The sequence below is a fragment of the Morone saxatilis genome, unplaced genomic scaffold, assembly GCF_004916995.1.
Source record: "Morone saxatilis isolate NCDOM2014 unplaced genomic scaffold, NCSU_SB_2.0 Contig17, whole genome shotgun sequence".
NCBI classification, from domain to species: domain Eukaryota; kingdom Metazoa; phylum Chordata; class Actinopteri; family Moronidae; genus Morone; species Morone saxatilis.
Genome location: NW_023339729.1, coordinates 26,791,645 through 26,812,676, shown reverse-complemented (window position 1 = coordinate 26,812,676; position 21,032 = coordinate 26,791,645). Strand labels below are relative to the sequence as shown.

Sequence of the window (21,032 nt, the reverse complement as noted above, 5' to 3'; positions counted from 1 at the left end):
ACACACACACACATACACATTTTCTAGCCCAAAGAGTGTGGCTTAAGTTTGTCTGTGACACCTAACTCTTTCAATTTACGATGGAGTTTTTCTTTTCAAAATCTGGCGTCTCATCTCCAGAGAACAGCAGCCATTGTGTGAGAAATAAATTTGGTGCGTTTTCACACTTGGGTTGAAGCTTTTCACGGCCCGGAGAGTCTGGTATGTTGAAAAAAGTGTTGTTATGGAGCCCAGAAAACTGGTCTCAGGTTTGCCACAAAACAGTGTTTGCTTCGAGCATGCTTGTCCATGGACAATGTTACAGGTCTACGTGACAGATTAATCTACTCCCTCATTGGGTGCAATAGGGATCTTTTGGAGAAAAGGAAATATTACACAAATGGTCAAAAAGCACATGAATTATTACTATGTGCCTTGTTTGGAGGGTCTGCTGGATTGTGCCACGTCACACACCCACTGACTGGTTTTCATAGTTTTTTTTTTTTTCATTTGAAGGGGGGGGGGGGGGGGAAAACTATTCTTGATTATTACAAAACTGCTAAAGGCTTAACTGGGGTGACAAATAGTGTTGCTGAGGACACTTCTATCCATGGTTTGGCGTGACTTGTGTTTAAAAACAATTCACTCACTCTGCTAGACGACTGAAGAAACAAACTTGGGCCCAGACTCAAGTATCTAGACCTGGCAGACCAGAAGCAACCACCAAGTTGACCCAGCATATATAAATTATTAAGTAGCTATAACGCAGAATGAGCCATTCTCGCTTCCTTCTCATCTCTGTTGAGAGATGCACATCCACAGTACCAATCAGGCAGGATATGTAATGAAGTAGCGACACTGCGCATCTTTCATAAATCAACATTTTCTCATGCGATTTTCAACCACGCTTCGTAGCTTTTCAAAACTTCTAGCTACTGACAGTCACAAGTAGGGAAGGGCTTGATTGAAAATAGGAAAGGTAAAAGTTTAACCCTGCCTGGACAGGGAAAGTCCTTTTTCCACCATCTCCAAACACCAAACCATTGTGTTGAATTTATAATAAGTGTTAACGGTAGTTAAAGAACATAATATTCAGAGGCACCACATTGAGAACAATTTTTGGAAACTTTCCTGAGGGCTCGCAGGAGAGGGAATGCTAAAGTGCAGAGTATGATTGCATCTTATGGCCTGAGCCGAATTACCAAAAGTAAAAAAAAAAAGAAAAGGTTTTAAATAGGCTGCTAAAAATGTTTGGCCCATCTACATTTACTGGTTTTAAAATCTGGCCCAACTGAATTTGTAATTAAATAACCAAGTGTAAAAATGCCTTTAAACACTAAGGCTGTGGTTGTGATGACATGGATTCAGCCCAATGAACTGCAGATTTTTTTGGTGGTTCATTACAGTGTCACAGAGAGAATAATTTAACGTACAACAGCCAAACTCCCTGGTGAGGCCCTGGCATTGTGTGGCTGACAGGCAAGGCAGGAAGAGGAGCATGAAGAGGGAGAGGAGGAGGGGGGAGGTGGGACTAGCGAGCAGCTTTGGTGCAGGCATGGCAGCATACTTTCTGAGGAAAGAACTGGCCTACATGCAGACCAGTACAGGGGGAGGTGGGGCCGAGCAGAGCGTAAACTGATTCACACATTCACTTATTTATTTGCACTAACAGTGTGAGAATCTTTTTTTTTTCAATTTGCTTCAGATTGTGTTTGTAAATGATCAAGTACTGGTATATACAACCTGCTGACATGATAACTCTAATATCCGTACCTTTATACTACGTTTTTAACTTGTTGATTAAATGTGATCTTTGAGAGGATTGGCACTATCCCAGCACAGATACTGTGAGTAAAAAAAATATCTGAAAGATGGCAACAGCATCAATGAGTTAACTACATGCTGAACTGATCCCAGTATACCTGATTTGATGCACAAAACTGTTGCCAGCAGCCTGTATAACAGGTATGCATATAAACTTTATCACCAATCCACCTGGTGGGAAAATGAGTGAAATGCTGGAGACTTCTAAAGGGATGAATTCATTTCTGTGACCAGGAAGCTTTTTCTTGCATGGAGTACAGATTGAGCTTGAGATTGTTCCTACATGTGCAAAACTTTATTTTGAAACTTTTTCTAGGGAATTGAAGATACATCTCAGTATGTGTTCTGTTATGTAAAAATGGATTACATTTATAATGAACCTCTTTATGTCATCAAGTACAAAGAGTTTAAAAGGTCATCATCATCCAGGAAGCGCATGCACTGGGGTCAAGGGTTAAGACTGGTCATGGGGGAGCGTGTGACTGCGGGTAGGGAATGGTTCGGGGGTTATGCATGACCAATGAGGATGCAGCATAAAGCTTTGAGAGATAAATTACAAACCAACCAGATTCTACATGTGCGAAGATGTAGAAAGATGAATGGGGAGGGAGTTTTTTTGTTTTTTTTGGTAAGTTGCAGTACATTGTGAGTGGGTGAGAGACATTTTTTTGGGGGGTGGGGGGGGTTGGTCGTGTGTTTTATTGGCCAGGGGCATGGGGCGAAACGCACACCATCACCATCATTATCATCATCATCATCATCACAGCACCACCACCACATGTCATGGCGCAGCACGGATGGAGAACACGATGAAGGATTTCATAGTGCATTTTGATTGGATGGATTTTATCAGAGGAGGAGGGAGTGGGAGGGGCGTAGGGCGCCAACAAAGTAGAGAGGTTTAAAGAAAGCATGTAAAGAGATAGAAGAGGAAGACGGAATCATTATGGGTGTCATTAAAAAGGCAGTGAAACACAACTTCAGGTCAACAACAACAGTTAGTGAGTGATTTCAGATACAGTGTGTTCAGCCCCTCTTTGATGTCAGCTGGATTAGAAAAAAATATTTAGTGCTCTCTTATTTGGTCATCTTTAGCATTGGATAGTAAGAAACTTGTTTCAAACTGGTCCACGAAGAGGTTCTGGTTGCCCTACATAATGCGAAGTAATCTAATGTTGCTACGTTAAGGTGGCTATAAGGAACTTTCATTTTGTTTTGTGTCTACTGACATATAAAGGCATCAGTGTTAAACTGAGACTGTTTCATAACCAGTTAAAAACTTGTTGTAGTCTGTTGTCTGTATTTAAGCATTTGCAATTACAGAGGCCAAACCTTGGCTTTACTCTTGTGTGCAGAATCTTCAGAGCTAATACAAAACACAGCCACCTTAGTTAACCTGAACAAACAGCTGGTTCTTGGCTTTGTCTACAAGGTAACTATGCAACCAAGCAACCATCAACATGTGATTACTAGCCAACACTAGATTTTACTTGCTGAGTTAGCTTGTGCAAAGATCAGCTGTGCTCAGCCTGCAGTATAGCTGGCACAAGCTGACAGAGAATCAATCAGGTGCCTGACTTGATCAGTTCACTGTTGACAGCCAAGATGTAAATTAAGGGTGTCTTCAATCATCTGAACAGATAGTTGATTTGCAATAATTAGAACACTTACTGCTAATGTAGTCAGTGTGAAAGAGACTTCAGTACAAGTCAGAGAGGTTTTAGTTTATAACTGAAACTCAAATGCAAATTTAAATCGCTGTTTGATGTAAAGTAAAAAATATACAGTTGCTGGACAACAGGGAGGGGCTGAAATTGCCAGTGAATTCCATAAATATTGAGTCTTATATTTATAATAATATTAAGCTCATATGTATAGAATAAAACACAGACATGCTTATAGACATACAAACAAAATCACAGTTAACAGTGATATAAACATGAAAATACGTCACAGTTCATAATTAAAGGCACAATCTGGTACATTTCACCCTCAAAATCAAACTAACTTCTTCACTTGCACTAACTACACGGGCTGTAATTTGAATGCAGATAATGTGGACTTGACCTTTGGGGTTGAAGGAATGCTGCACACCAATCCAGGGCTGAGCAATCAAGTTGTGTGACTGGTTTCGCTCCACAAAGAGAACTTTGATTTTATGACAATATTTTCACCAAGTACCAGATAAATAGTATCAAAGAGTTGTATTCTGAATGGATTTTAGAATTAAACATTTCATATAATAATGCACACGCAGCATATACTGTAGACACACACCAAGGTATTTGTTAGTCTCTTTAGCATGAGCCTGTTCCATTTACAGTCTGACAGACAGGTGCATACATTTTAGTAGATCATACCCCATGAAAAGACGGTGTTCAAAGGTGACAAAATCCGCTCTGAAGCTCACTAATTATCACCTTATATCTTCTATGTTTGATCCAAAGTCTAAAAACGTCACATTGTGATTTGTATATTTCTTGGCCAGGACATTAGGTGGATTTTGTTATCTTTGGACAGAGTCAAGCTAACTGTTTCTTCTCTTTCTGTCCCCCCACTGTGTGTGTCTACATGGTGTTATAGATTCTTGTTCTTGGGTCTCAACTAACTGACTGAAGAAAAAAAACAGTCAAAAACTATTATTAATCTGCTTTGGCACCTTAACTGGATGGTTTTAGGGGGTATAAAAACATATTTATGGAATCTGTGATTGTGTCTTTCTTATGTGCAGTTATTATCTTGCTTGAACCTTAGCATTGACAATGTTTTGCTTGTGAAATAATGTTAATGTTTGTCCCTAGGCTTCTACAAGTAAGTCATATAAGGAATAAACAAAGAGAAGAAAAATAAAACCAAGATCTATCTCGTTTAGATTTTTCTTTAAATTTCACTGAACCAGTTCCATGTGACAGATCATAAATAGTGCTCAGCTACAACCAAGCAAGCAAGAGTCATTTCGTCCAAAAACCATCCACAGCACTTACCCCTAGCTCTGTCACTAATATGTCAGTGATGCTTCCAAGGACGGAGACAAAATCAAAAATGTTCCAGGCATCTCTGAAGTAATTCTGTTGGGAAAGAGAGAAAAGTGAGAGATGACCAATGAGAAGACAGAGAGATGCTAATGATAGCCAATCGCATGCTCCCACAACTGCAGCCAGGGGGCAGTAAAGGGACGCGCCCCCCTGGCCAATGGTGGTGTTGTTACCGTGGAAACAGGCTGAAAAGAGGCTGATAGCGTGACTGCTGTGCAACACGGTGTGCTCTGGGTTTTTCAGGAACAGGAAGAATATGCTCTAGATCTGTCTACCAAAATAACCCGCTTTATAAATGAATAATAGGATGAAACACTGAAGCATATAGACTGGGTCAACCTAGATAAGGAATATGCGTGTAGGTACAGCATGTTCTTATGCTTGTGGCTTTCAGCCTTACCAGAGGGCCGAAAGCGATGATCTTGAGGACTGACTCCATGAAGAAGAAGGTGGTAAACACGATGTTGAGGTTCTTCAGGACTTCATCGTATGTTGGCGATGCACCATCAAACTACAAACACAAAAAAAAGATGGACAAGAAATTAGAACAGTAAACGCTAAAGCAAAAAGTGTTCAAAGAGTTCCTAACCTTGCAAAGCAGCTGGACTTTGCGAGGTTCACGCAACAATCCATCCTGCCAGGCTTCAAGCTATGTGCTTGTGTCCGCACCACAATGGTTCTGTGTAACAAACCATCTGACGCAGAAAGTTACAGAGTTCTAGTTGAGCAGCAGACCTCGTTCTCAGTACAGATAGGAAGCTTGGTTTATGAGCAGTGTGTAACTCATCATAGAACTAAACCAGTTGGGTTTGTATCTCTGTTAGTACTGAGTTTGTTTTGTGATCACCTTATCCAGTCGTATCCTTTCAGATCTGAACAGAGAATGCATCCTTGCTAATGTCATGGAAAGCTCATGGTCAACAGAGTCCAAAAGAGGCGTTGGTTTTGACAATGAACATTTGGTAAATCATCACCAGGAAGCAGCTAAATACAGGGTTTCTACTCTACCAGATCAGGCATTTGATTGGGTAAAGATATTTTATATTTATATTTTATTCTTGGCCTCTTGAAGTTGATATGGCTAAAGTGTTAGCAAACACTATGTATCTATTTACCCAGCTACTTCTCACATCATAGTTTTGAGTCGTGGTTCTGATGACCAGATGAATGTAAGTCCTCCTTTTATCTCTTTTGGTAACCAAGTCCTGAGGGAAATATTTGGCTCTTGCTAAATGGTCCACTATGTTCACCAGGTAGTCACTAACTGTCGGCCATTTGGTGCTGTACAGGGAGCAAACAGTGGGTTTATAAGAGCATGTTTTTACTGAAAACCGGGTTGGTGAGCAAAACAATGAGCTGAAGGTTATTTGGTTTTTGATACGTTGTTAATATAAAAATGTTGATTAATGCAGCTTTATTAAGGTGTTCAGTTCTTGGAGACCAAACTGTAATGGCACTATATAAAACTGAATATCTTTGTTTTGCAGAAGGATTTGTGTAAATGCACTTCATTAAGGGTCAAAAGAATTTCTTTACAGTGGTGGTGTTAAATGTTTTTCCTGTGATCACACCTACTGTGGAATATGTTTGTGTTGCTACAAAATACGTATGTGCTGCAGAGTTGTACACAGTAAAAAATACTGATAAATAATCAAATACCATTGTTAATATCAGCATTTAATCAAGAAAGCATCACAGAAGACATTGTTAGACAGTCCATACTGAGTAACAGACTCGTACCTTCATCATAAGGACGATGGTGTTGAGCGCAATCAGAGCCATGATGCTGTACTCGAAGGGCGGAGACACCACAAACTGCCACATGCGATACTGGAAGCTCAGTTTATTCTTCGGCATGTGGCGAGTCAGAGGCCTGGCGTTGATGGCAAAATCTATACAAGCTCTCTGTGGGAGGAAAAGAAAGAATAGGAGAGATAGTTAGAGTTACATTCGTCTGTTCTCTTTAAGAAATTTTCAAAAGATATCCTAAAAACGAGACATCGGAAAATTCTGACAATTCTCCTCACCTCATTCTTTTCTAAACTATAGTCCTCCATCATCTTATCCCCCTGTTCCTGGAAGGTGATGATGATAAGAGCCACAAAGATGTTTACGAAGAAGAAGGGGAAGACAACGAAGTACACCACGTAAAAGATGGACATTTCCATCCTGTAACCTGGGCTAGGGCCCTGATTCTCATAGGTGGAGTCCACTGAGTGCTTTAACACCCTGCGAGAGGAAGAGAGAATTGAAATAGAAAATAAAAGTAAGTTCCCACAACAACTTAAATGTATGCATTCTACTGTGTGTGTTTTTAGATTCTGTGTGTGTGTGCGTGTGTGTGTGTGTGTGTGTGTATGTGAGTGTATTCCACTCACTGCGGCCACCCCTCTCCAGTTGAGACAGTGAAGAGGGTGAGCAGGGCCCAAGCCACGTTGTCGTAGTGGAAATCGTACTTCTTCCACTCCCGCTTCTGGGCTTTAACCTCATCTCTATCATACACCAAGTACTCGCCCCTGTAAAAACACGAAGGACAGGCTTTATAATGAAAACACAAAGGAAGTATCAGTCAGTAAAAACATCCTGAAATGGATGTGCAGAAAAGCACCAGGATTCCAAGACGCCCATCATTTCAATCATCTATCTAAACCCCACTAGGTGGCAGCATTGGCACAACTAATACAACTGGCCAATGGACTAAGTGACTTATTTTTTTCCCATTAACTAAAGTTCAAATGCATCCATCCAGTTCATTTTCCATACAGCACATCACTATACAGCACAATATCTGTGGCACTAAATGAGCAGCAGTTTCAGTACTTTGAAAGTACACAGATGATACCCAAATATAGTATTAACTGAAAATAATACTGCAAATTACTCTAATCACATACTGAATAACAGAGTTTTGTATTGCACACTGTGTGTTTGTGTTTCCCACCTGCAGTCGCGCTCAAACTCTTTGGATTCGTCCGTGCAGTAGAAAAATCTACCCTTGAAAAGCTGCACGGCCACCACAGCGAAGATGAACATGAAGAGCATGTAGACAATCAAGATGTTCAGCACATTCTTCAGAGAGTTGACCACACAGTCAAACACAGCCTGGAAAATCAAAGATGGAGACATTTACAAACACACTTCAGCTGTATCTGAAGGCTGATTAACCAGTATGGCTACACACACAGGGAAACAGAGACTAACCTTTGACTTCACATATCACAAAATATTAAATGCAAAGGTCAACGGTCAGTGCTGTACTATTCTGAAAACATCCATGTAACCCTACATGATCTTGATAGTGATGGTGATATATTAGTATTCGGCTTATGATTACATGTGTTAAAATGTTTTTTTTCCATCAAGCTGTTCTAACGCGATACTTACAGAATGCGCATAAAAATAAGTTCATAAAAAAAACCAGTTCCAAAAGAAACACCAATTGTGTCAAACTCAACCTCATGTATACAGCCCCTGATCTGAGATGCACCAACAGACCTTCTGAGCCCCTACCTTTAACTTGGGGAGCCGTTTGATGGTCTTCAGAGGACGCAACACCCTTAGCACACGAAGGGACTTGATCGTACTGATATCTTTACCCTTGCTGCTCCCCCTAGAGTTCAGCCAAAGAACAACAACAAGGTCAGCAGATTACAGCAGAGTATAGGAATGAAGGGATGGAAGAATCACAAAGGGCTCTTACTGCACCCTCTGCTGTTATCATTAAGTGCTTTTAAAAAGAGCTGAGGTGGGTTGAGGGGTATGTCCTCGAAGTTGAATTTATCTTAAACATCTTAACCTCTACATAGACAATCTAAGTTAAAGCAACATATGGTATGACACTTGCTCTCTTGAATAAAAAAGTACATTATATCAGTGCAGACAATCAAAGCTTTTAGAGTCTCTTCTTCTACAGACAAAAGAAACCTTTAAATGCACGTCAAACATGAAACCAGTGGGAGGGAAAGCGATCAGTTGCCTGACCGTTTGGTTTCATGGACAAGAAGCATCAACATCATTGTTTATTATAATCTTGACCATTATACGATAGACATTCACTCATTCCATATCGACAGGCATCTCCCGGCAGAGTGCCCAGCCAAACCTCTTTCTTTCTTTTTCAATGACACGCTGTTCGGTTCTTCGAAGAAATGGGAGTTTTACATGTGGACACATGAAGCGTGAACTTTAACTATTACATGGCTAGGATTATGTTGATATAATCCTGAATTTGGAAACACTAAATGAACTGATTCCGATTGGTTTCACATAGCTTCCTTTCATTAAAATCCCGATTTCAGAAAACATTTTTGGATCTTTCTTCGTTCAGGACTGTAGCCTGAATCGAAGGTGACAAGTGCAGGAAATGGAGGCTATGTGAGACTCTTGGGGACATGTGATGTCGCTTGCAGAGCACGACATCACATGTCATAACACAAACAAACACGCTGCATCAATAGCGTCAAATGAGCCATGAGAGCGGCTGGAGGAAACCATTTAGGGCCGAAAGACAAACTCCTTCGGTCGTGTGTTTTAATGCGCCTGTTTGCTCCCCGAATCCCATAACTGAACATTCTGCTCGTGATTTGTATGCCCATAAACCAATATCAGTGAGGAAAAATTGGGGTGTCAAGGGAGTAAATAGCCGAGTTGATCTTTACTGTAAGTGGATGGGCCATTTTCAAAAACACAAGGCAGGAGGCGCCTGGACGCCTGCCAAGCCTGAGCAGAAGAGAGGTCGTCCATCAAGACTCGCTCTTTAACTATGAACTCAGTTCCCGTGGCAGAAAACGCAAGACAATTCAATTCAAGGCTGATTGATTGAGTCTGAGCCTTGAAGTTTTACGTGTATGCGTATAGGGGTTTGTGTGTGTCTGTGTGCGAGTGTGCGAGAGTGAGACTCAATCGATAATCAATAGGCCTTCCTCCTTTGAAGTTGAGTAGGACTGAGGTCTCTCTATCAGAGCAGCTTGAGAGTATTAGAGTAAAGCCCAGTAAGGCCATAGGTGTTAGGAATTAAAAACATCCCTACGCACACACAAGAACTCACACATACACGCACACACACACACTAGCATAATGATAAGGGCAACGGCTCTTTGAGTCTCACGATTGATGAGTGAGTATGTATAATACATTGTTTTAGCACTCTGTCACCCTTATTAAAAGATGTTTGACTAAAATGGGGGCAAATTAGGATGATACTCCACCAAAATCTATGTTTTGAGTATCAAACACTCAACACCTATAGGACTAAAAGGTGGCTGTAAAAGGCTTCTGTCCTTTCTTCCTTCATTGAGCACAGCAGTTGTCTACAGTGGGTACCAACAGTGGAGGCTTTTAGGTGCACAGAAATCTCTCAAACTGCTCCTGCTCCAGTCCCTATATTCTCATATAACATGTAAGGTACAGTGAACATGTTGGTAGAGTGTCTTAACTTACTGAACTGACTAAAGTGCACATTTTGGTATAGATTACAAGGTGACAGACAATTCCACTGTTTACGTAGCAATTCTCAAGATAGAGATTCAAATGATTGCTGCTTCATAGTATAGTATTCATGACCTAAACATGCCTGACAAATTTTCATCTACAGTAATGTATGTGTAACATTAGCTTGGGCAAGTTGATATAAAGCTGTAACAATATGAACCGCTCTGCAGTTTATTTGGCATCTGATCTGATTAACGGAACTTTCTGGATTGTATTTCATCTTTTCACTGGTACATGTAGAAACACACCCACACTGATGCAGCCCATTGCAATCTTTTAATGAAGCACTATTTTTGGTCAGAATGAGACTCTAGACAGCCAGTTTTCCTGCAATGGAAAAGCAGGAGGTAGGCAAACTCACTGTAGGCTTTGAAGGTTGACAGCATCATGGATAAAGATTGGGATGCCAGCAGTATAGTAGCCTTAGACTGAGCAGAAGTATGGACGGTGGCAAAATAATTGTTGTAATTTTTGTAATCCTTTGAACTATGAATTGAAGCTGGCGACAGCCATTTACAGGCACCTTTTAAGTCTACAGGGGACTGTTTGATAACCAAAAGACAGACTAAGGGAGGAGTATCACTTTGATGCTAATTCTCAAAAAAATGTATGTACTGTATCAGGGAATTTTTACTATTAAATTAATAATTTGCAAAAGTGGAGTCATGTTACTTCCAAAAAACCTGTGGGCATCAAATCAAAGCCTTTAAATCAAACCCGTCGATGAAACTATTGCAGTGTTTGGATGGTTTTCTGTGGTATGTGAAGAATAAGACAACATACGAAACGGCGAGAATGAGTACGAACGATCAGAAGAACAAAGAAAGAAAGAGAGAGAAGCCAATTTGATCCGGTGGTGGAGATCAGGGGACAGAGCGGAGGAAGAAGGAGGAGGACAGAGAAAGAACTTTACCGGGTGGTGCTCCTGTGGAGTTTCACCGAAGGTGGAGACAGCGAGAGTCAGTGACAGCGACAGAAAGAAAGACAAAGATAGAAGAAGAGGAGGAAGCGAAGGAAGAGAGGAGAGGGGAAAAACACATAGAAAGACAGACACACACAGAGACAAACATTGATAAAGAGAGACACCGACAAAGACGGACACAAGACAAGAGAGAGGGGGTTTGGAAGAAACAGGAAAAAATACATCCATATGAGAGACAGACAAAGAAGGAAGGACAGCAAGATGGCAATATCTGCTTAGAAACCCCCCACCCTCTAACACACATACAGTATACACACTCAGATACACACATCACTCCCTCTCATTCCACCACCCCCTCCCACCCCCTCTTTTGTCTCCATGACGACTGGATGGGATATCTACAAACCTGTCTCCTAAATTAGTTTTTTAGATAAGGTGAGTTCTACATATGGTATAATTATTCATGGTACACAACAAGCTAACAAGAAAAAGGTGCAGCTAAAATGCAGATATTTTGGAAATGATTTGACGTTATGTTTTCCACACTGCTATGTCTGATTCCAAGGGACTAACATGTTGGCCCCAACATTGGTAAATGTTGCAGCAGTGCCAGTGTTACCAGTGATTAATGTGCTCTGGAAACACAAGTTTACAAAGTTTTTAGTTTGACATTACTAGTTTAGTAAACATTATCAAAAAGGTTCATACAAGAATTTTCAGTTTTGATACCATTAGAATAGGCAGACATAGGTAATAAATCACAGTTAAGTAAATCACCTGAAATACAAATCCTTCTCCTCGCACTACAGCATTTAAGAATGTACATTTTATTGCATCTGAACTGCACTTAGCAATCATCTTTAAAAAAAAAAAAACAATAATTCTCAGTTAACTTGAGATCTATAGTAAGAGCACTTCTGTGAATATAGCCCCTGGTTGAGACTCTGTGTGTGCAAACCCTCCTTCCCTCCCGACAGTCTTCTGCTGTGGCCTGCTGTGCTACCAGCTCTATGAAGAATTACCTTCACGGTTGGAAGAGAAAACTCGATTGCTGCATCCATTCACACCGATTCTTATCTTATCACACCATAATGATCAATTAGACCAGGCCTACAGCACAAATTGCCCTCATTAGATCTGCAATCATCTAGTGGGATTTTATCAAAGTTCTTTTGCATGCACATCTGCACAGGGGGAGAAAAAAGGTTGGTTCCAGGTTTTCTTGACATGTTAGGCATTACACTCAGGACATCCATCATGAGTGGGGACTCAAGAAACCAGGATTTGTGTGTATTGTCCCATACACACACACCATCAATAGAAAGAAAATACATTCTCACAGAGTACTGCGACTGCATGCAGTTCTTGGCCAGTGTTTCATTCAGCATTTATTTGGAGGATGAAGGGTGCCAGAAGCGCAATTGTTGTGTTTGAAACCCATAAAAAACCATTGCACTCTGACCATGCTAAAACTTCTCTCCGTACAATGGTTCTCTGATGTACCTGCTTTGAAACAATGTCATGCGTCAAAGTGAAATTTCATAGGTGTGTGTGAAACCTTCGCCCCTTAAGCAAAACTGTACTGTAGCTCAGCCCTGGAGCAGATGGTTGGAGCGAGGAGGCAAAGTGGGAGAGATGGTGGAGAGGGAGAAAGCGTGAAGAGAAGAGGTGAATGGTGGGAGAGCATCCTAAAAGGTAGCGGAAAGGGTGATTAAGAAAGTAAGAAAACGAGGGAGGGTATGGCAGAGGAGAAGGGAAGGGGACCATTGAAGGAGGGGAGGAGGAATCCTGATTTCAGCGAGGAGTCAAGCTGTGGAGGGTGCAGCAGTGGAGTGATTTTCAACCTTGTTGTTGTTGTGTGCAGTTGCTGCTTGGCATTTTAGCCAAAGTGATATTTAACTTTGATTGAACAGTTTCAGTTTTTGCTGCAAATTTATGGAGTTTGTGATCCGTCTACCTTCATAATTTGTCTTTCCAGGATCCTGTGACTGGTGCAGCTTTGATGCTTTTAATTTGTAATTCTACTCTATGTTATCATGTTCAGGTAAAACTTTACCTTTAAACTTTGTTTGCAGTTACTTGTGCTATCGGTAGACCTGACACTGTTTATAATAATAGTGAAGGTTCACCACTCAACACTTCGACACAAGTGTGAAATGTTTAACCAAAGTATTATATCACTTTAAATCCATACCACCTGTCTCTTGAAAGCTTTGCATTAAAAAACTTGTATGTGCACCTTCCCCATCCTGCTTGCTGCTTGATTTACTTCTGCTGCTGTCGGTTTTCTTGAACACTGTTCACTCTGCATACAGACTGCTAGCAACCACATCCCTTAAATGTCCAGTTGCTGATATGAGTTTGCTTATTCTTATGTAGACATATACCAAATGATGATACATGGTTCTGTTTGACAAGGTTTCTTTTCTTATTATCAGGGAAACAAGTCAACCATTCTTAACACTGGCTGAGGTTTCCAGTTGCTGGCAGTGTGAACACATAGTGACAGTGACATTCAAAACAGGACTAACTTACATTTGCTATTAAACAGAGATGTTGTGTGTTCAGACTGAGTGCGAAATGAAGTCATTGGTGTGAGATGTCTGCCTCTATTCATTTTATATGACATGCAAGTGAATTGTTTTTCAACACATTTTGGGAGGTAGCAAAAGAGATGAACCCGCAATGTGAGAAAATAAAGGGATTGAAAGCTAAAAATGGTTTAATTTGTTCCAGTACTCTAATTGCACTAGGGCTGCCTTGGTGACAGTGACAAGCAAGTGACAGGGGTCATGCTGCATAAATTTTAATGCTTCCGTAGGTCTTTGTAGTACTACTGGACATAGTCTGGCTGTCCCTTGCTAGCAACATATGCATTGTGCACCTGACTAATCTCAAAAGTTACTCAAGGTATTTGTGTTACTTTCCTACAGTTTCTTACCTTTTTCTTCTTGTCTCTGTACATTTATGTGAAGTCAAACAACTTTGGGATAAGCATGATTTTTTTGTTGTTGCTAAAGTTAAAGGATAAGCACAGCAATATTCTATATTTTCCTTATTTTAAAAGAAAGAAATCCAATGAAAAGACCAAAACCAACAACTGCACTAGGTGACATGTTACTTCATTACAAAGAACATAGGCACTATAGTTTATTTTGAGTCAAGTCTCACTGTTCTCCTGCTGTAAAAGCTAATTTGCTCACCAGATGTATTTTCATTTTTCTGCAAATTTACTCCTGTTTTTTAAAAACTACAGTGCCCACCTTGTTTTCAGAAAATTACATTTGTGACACATTTTGAAAGATATCTTATCTCAAGTAGAAACAAACAGGCTTGTTCAAGTATCTAAGTCAGGGTATATCAGAAAATATTGAGAGATGGAATAACACATTATTTGTTTTGGTCTTTTCATGGAAAATGTTGGCAGTAAGAAAAAAAATGAGTAACACCAAAAAAATTTCAACTTGGGCCTCTTGACATCAGTTCATGCCAACTCAAGCAAATCTGCATCTTTGTGTCACTGATGTATTTCCATTGATTTATTATGCAATGGCGCCACCTCTAGAATTTGCTTAGCATTCAATCTGAACACACTTTGACAGTAGCTATTAGCTCTAAGATCCAAAGCGCATGGATCACATTCTTTGCCTGTGACTGACTCTGAACATCTTTAACATAGTTCTGAATGATGCCGACTATTGCATCACAGGTTGTGTTCAGGTTCATGCAGTCACAAAGGCAGTCATGCACTGGGCATCCACAGAGCTGAGGAGGATGCACACACAAGCTTCTTTCTTTCTCTCCCACTCACTCTTCTGTTTTTTTACACACAGAAATACACATTCAGTCTCTCCAGTTGCATATATCATACATATTTAATTCATATGTATTTATCTGTATAGTACCTCAGCCTAATAGCAAATCATTCCACCCACCACACTCTGCCCCAGCATGCCTCCCTCCTTCCCTCCCACGTTCAGTCTGACTTCCCCGGGTCGTGCAGAGGAAGGAGAGTTAAATACCTGAGCCTCCGGGTACGTTAACGACGGGTGAGTATGTGTGTTTGTGGCAGAGTTTGTGTGGGTGAAAGAGGAAGAGGGGGGGCGAGGCGATGAGCCCTGCTGGTGTTCCTTCTCGTGGCGAACAGATAACCTGGGCACTTAAAGGGTTAAAGGTGTCTGGGGTGCCCTCACCCCCACGGACTGACCGACAGGGACCTTCAGCCCGGAGGACGGGGGGAGGATGAAGAGGAGGGAGGCAGGATGTTGGCTTTAATGGCTGTTGGAGAGGTGGGGTTGAAAGGTGTGTGCGTGGTGGAGTTTGGAGGGTTAATTACTGACTGTAGGGTTTATGTTCAGACAAGGGTAGAGGCTGGGGTTGGGTGGGGATAGCTGCAAGCTAGGGAGCAATGGGTGACACTTGTTCCTAACAAACAGCACACAAATTCAATGTTAGCATGCTAACAGGCTAAACTACGATTATGGATCAGGAATAGCATATACCTGCTAAATATTAGCATGTTTATGTTAAAGTAGGAAAATTAGCTCAGTTTGCATTCATCATTCTAATAATACTACAAACCATTTTTCTTGGTGATCAGTCAAGAGGGTCTATAATGCACAAATTAGCTTTGGGAAAGAAATAACCTGAAGTCACGTGGAAAGAAGAAAAAGTAGATCTGAAGATCTTTACTCTTTTTTTTTTTTAAAGTATCTTACGGTTTTACGAAGATATAGGTGTTCTGGCAGGAAGAATGGGACTGACTGTGAGTTATAAATATTGCATGAACAACTTGGAGTTGGAGCAAGTTAACAAAATGTAGCCAAAATAGAAACAAGTAAAACTCTCCTTTCTGTTTTATGAAGCATAAAGGTGGTTTGGAGAGGCTGACTGTGAGCACTAAAAGTGAAGTCAATATTCCTTTGTTCTCTCTTTGCTGTATGTTAGAAATAAGAGGGGTGTTAGGGGGTTGAGGTAGGGAAATGGGGTAGAGGGCAAAATGTAATGATAGGAAGAAGGAGGGGCTGTTACGAAAGAAGGATTTGAAATGTATCTGGAAGAAGGTGAAGGCATCAGCAGGAACCAAAGCTGTGAAGGGTCTGGAGGGAGTGTTGGTAAGCAAAGATTTGAGGGATCAAAGTCAGGGCTTTAGATGCAAGAAAAGAGGAAGGGATGACTCACGGCCTGGTTGGTGGAAATATCAGAGCGGCATGGATTGGCAAGTAAGGGACACAAGGGAACAGGAGCAAGGAAGATTGGGAAAAGAAAATGTTGAGAAGGAGCAGGTGGTGCTTTATATTGTATTAGGTCAGTAAAGGGGAATGACGTTGGGTTAGGGGTTAGGTTTTGAGGTGATTGTTTCAGGCAAGGTTAGGGGTGTGTGGGGGTTGAAAGGTGGGTGAAGACAGTGTAACTACACTCTAAAAAAATTATTTCACTTTCAGCACTTTTAGGGTTCCTCTCTCGGAAGAACTATCCAAAAAGTTATGATGTTTGTGAAACTACTGTGCTAATCGTTTCGAAGGAGTACCACAGGGTACCAACTGAGGTTCTCCAAAGATTGCAGCATTGAGAAAAAGCTAAATGTTATGATGAGAGCTTTTCCTTTTTAGAGTGTAGGTCAGGGATTGGTGATGATCATCCAGAACAAGGAAAGAATTTAGTTAAGGATTACGGGTGGTTATCAAGATGAAGGTGGCGATGAAACGTAGAGAAAGACCTGCTGATACGATACCACGTGTGATGATGACCAATGATGAAATAGAGATGTAAATGGAGAAAGGGTAGACTGCAGGAGGGAGGGGGATAAAGAGACAATGACAAGACTACAGAAAAAAGTTTGAGGAAGAAAAAAAGGACCAAGAGAGATACAAGACAACAAACAAAGAAAAGGCTAGAACAGAGACAGAGAGCAGAAAAGGGTTAAGAAGAACAAGGGAAAATGTGAGAAAGAATTGTATGAGAAAAGGAGTTTAAACACATAAAGGCGATAGAGAAAAAGACAGATTAAAGGAGAAACAGGGACAGAGTGAGAGAAAGACAGAAAGAGTACATAATACAAGGACAAGGACTGGAGGTGATGAATTCTGAAGTACAGCAGGCTGAGAAAATAGGAGAGAAAGATCAGCATTGCCTGGTGTATCGGACGTACAAGGCTGGGCGACAAGGGTCTTTCTGCGGATGGAGGAATGTGTGTGTGTGTGGGTGGGGGTGGAGATGATGAAGAGGAGGGTGGAGGGGACACTTACGTGAAGGCGAAGGCCACCAGAGCACCACTAACCACTATAAAGTCCAGAATGTTCCACAAGTCGCGGAAGTAGGAGCCCTGGTGGAGAAACAAGCCCAGCACCACCATCTGGAAGACACGGAGCACGCTCAGTACATACATTAACATACATATACACACACACACACACACACACAGTATCTTAAACAACAGACTTACTCACAATCAGCGCATTTGCAAGGGCAAACAGCGGAAATACACAAAATGCACTCATAAGAACACAACCACAAACATCAATATTAACACACACACACAACAGTTTGCACAAAAAGAGATAGACATAAACAAAAAAACTGAATTATACAATAACGCAAAAACAAAGGTGTTAACAAATTACACACACGCTTTCTCTCTCTCACACACATACACACACACACACACAGTGATACTTTGTTACCTTGATCAACATTTCAAACGTGAAGACGCCTGTGAAAACGTAGTCAAAATAACGCAGCACCTGCAGAGCAACACAACACCATGAGATATAATTATCATATTAGAAAGAAGGAGAGAGAAGCAAAAAGATGAATCAGTGGGGGAAAAATCTGAAAAACAGGGCAGGAGAGATTAACAAAGGCACAAAAATCAGACACCAACCAGAGCCTAATCCTAATTCTAATCTTAATCCTGTTTTCTATTTTCAAACTGCCACATCTAATAATAATTTACTCACCCTTGTCTTTTAAAAAAACATTCATTTTCTGCTTTGTTTATTTAATTCTGGGTAAAATTATGTGTTCTACCCTTTAGCTATATTTATTGTAATAATACACAACTTTTTCAAGTGACTGTACATGTTTCTTGTGATCCCTGACTGATATTAACACATGACTGTTTCTGGTTTGTTTGAAATAATCAGATGAACTAGCCAGTTCAGTTGAGCCAGCATGTCCAGCACGCTTTACAGCATAAAAGGTTTCATGCTAAAAATGACAGTAAGTGGTGACCTGAGAACTGTTCACTTAGAAAACTTGCTTTCCTGTGCAATGCTGATTGCATTTACATCTTATCCAAAAACATTTTTCTTGCTAAGTTTGCTCAGAATTTGACCCAGACAGCTGGTTTTCATACATCATCCAGCATGAAGCCGAAGACCTGTCAAATGATGCCATCTGTGATGCTATAAAAAAAAACTGTGAAAATTAGACTGCTAAAAGATATGTTCTCTTAAAAATATATGTTAAAATATGTCTGAAGCGGTGCTGTTATACTTTTATAATCCTAACCCTAACTTATACAACATATAATGGCAGTTTCAGCACTTATTTTTATTAATTATTATATCCTGAAAATGTTTAGATATGTCGGTCAACAACTACACTAATAGTCCTGATGCTAGATTAAAAAAAAAAGTCATTATCACCATTATTAACTCTTATTAAGGCCTAATACTAAACCAACCTCCGTACTAGTGAAACTCGGCTAAAGTTTCCTCACTTTGGAAGATTCTGCCCATCTTTATATCCTTGAAAATATTTTATTTTCAAAATTATGGAGATGCGCACACATTTACAGGTGGACAGAAAGACACAGACAGAGCGATGTCTCACATTATTTTGTGGTGAGTCAGGCCAGACAGGGTCCTCTGCAGCGAGGGCGATGCTGCTCATAGCGATGACAGACAGGATGCTGAACTCAAAATACTTCAGAGTCAGGATGTAGTGACAGCACTTCCGAAACCTGGTGCAAACACACAGACGCATACACATGTTGACACAAAAAAAGCACACAAAACAAACTGTTTAAACATTTCTGGGCCCAGAGAGAAAAATGTTCATATTGAATAACGTTTCTATGTCAAGGACATAGTAGAATGTTTCACAGTGTTTGACCAAGGTTTTCACACACACAACTACACACACACACACACACACACACACACATAAATACTCACGGGTTGGTGGTGGACAGTATAAAGCAGGAACTGTATGGAGGCATGGGTTTGGGGCCATCTTCATCTCCTTCCTCATCCTCCTCCTCCTTTTTCTCCTCACTCTTCTTCTGGTCGGTGTTGGCATTCTTGTTCACTGAGCGAAACAAAGAGAGAAAATAGAGGAAGAAGAATGGACAGACAGACAGAAAGAGGTCAGCTTCAACGGTGGAAGACAGTAAACCCATGAAACACATCTGAAAGCACTGTTTCAAGAACAGAACTGAATGAGTTACAACAGTGTTAGCCAGTAAATGTTTTTAAAAAAGGGTAATGCCACTGGTTTTACATGTTAAAGTTAAATTGCTTTTCATGGGGTGAACTACTTAGGGTGTGAAAAGAGTTGTATAATGTCTGCTGGGCCCCTAGATTAGCTTTGTCAAGTGATGAAATTACTCAAGTGACACTAACCTTGTATCAGATTGTTCCTGAGGACTACAAATGTTTAATGGAAAGCCTGTGTTACTGGAGGCATTGAGTTATTAGTTAGGTATGAGTCTAACAAAATATGTGGATCCAGTACTTTTGTAGCTTAAATGATACTTAGGACATCTTTGTCTCTGCAGCATCAGGGGATTTGTGACACACCTTCATAGGCCATATAACTACTTATACCCTCAGGTACACGACTGATCCCCCCAGATGCTCACCTTGCAGGATGGCATTGGTGGAGGGATAGGGGTAGACAGGAGGCATGTCTATCTTTGTGTACTCAGGTTTGGCCATGCTGGTCAGGATTAGACTGTCCATGCTGTGGAGCAGGGTGTGGGTGTCGGCGTCGCGGCAGTTCAGCAAGTTGTTGACGTGGTCAGGGTGGTTGGGGTGATCCGGTGGGAGGGCGTATGGGTGCTCATGGGCACTGGCCAGCTTGCTGTTATTACGGAAGTTGTCCAGGTCCTCGTTGTACTGCTGAATGGGTCGTGTGGTGGAGAGGCTGGGACAGGTGCTGTGGTGCTCCCTGACGAAGGAGGGGGGCAGGAAGGAGAAGGGATGGAGAGAAAAAAGGAATAAGGGTGAGGATGGAGAGGATTAGGTGATGGAAGGACTATCTTTTCAAAAACACCCTATGTAGAACCATATGTCACAAGATGTGCACCATCTCCCATACTGTTAGAACCAACTATTAATTAGTTCACACAGATAGACATAGAGGATCTGACATTTTTGGATCACCTGTCACAAACTGGAAATTAAAATATGCTATACACCCTTTACCCAATAACCCAACAATTAACAACAGAAATAGTATTTCATTTGGAGTCATATTGGGATAAGACAACACGATATCAGCCTCTTAATGGCCTTATTTGACTCGTGTGAGACATTGGGAAGGAAAATTAGCTTTAGGCACTACAATATATGTAGTATACAAAATTTAATGTGTCATAAACTGACTTTGTGTATTTTTTTGATGATTCTCAACTAGTTTGGCATTTTTTTAAATGTGCTCTGCAACACCCTTCCTCATTTCCACGTTATCAGGTTGAGGAAGACTGCAAGCAATGAGTACATAAATCCATGTTGGGAAGTGTGATTATAAGTAGATAAAACAACTTGACTACACAA

General features: G+C 40.8%; 1 protein-coding gene across 1 annotated transcript in view; it reads right to left on the bottom strand.

Moving 5' to 3' along the window:
* The window catches only part of cacna1ab (calcium channel, voltage-dependent, P/Q type, alpha 1A subunit, b), a gene marked incomplete in the record, with an annotated part of 92,837 nt that overhangs the window by 35,340 nt on the left and 36,465 nt on the right, over window positions 1–21,032 (bottom strand). Inside the window, 14 exon segments of the mRNA XM_035660836.1 lie at window positions 1,003–1,005; window positions 4,788–4,871; window positions 5,239–5,349; window positions 6,579–6,743; window positions 6,866–7,067; window positions 7,217–7,354; window positions 7,780–7,940; window positions 8,349–8,448; window positions 11,534–11,541; window positions 17,495–17,605; window positions 17,934–17,993; window positions 19,087–19,216; window positions 19,431–19,563; window positions 20,117–20,424. Of these exon segments, the coding sequence (XP_035516729.1) occupies window positions 1,003–1,005; window positions 4,788–4,871; window positions 5,239–5,349; window positions 6,579–6,743; window positions 6,866–7,067; window positions 7,217–7,354; window positions 7,780–7,940; window positions 8,349–8,448; window positions 11,534–11,541; window positions 17,495–17,605; window positions 17,934–17,993; window positions 19,087–19,216; window positions 19,431–19,563; window positions 20,117–20,424 (1,714 nt within the window).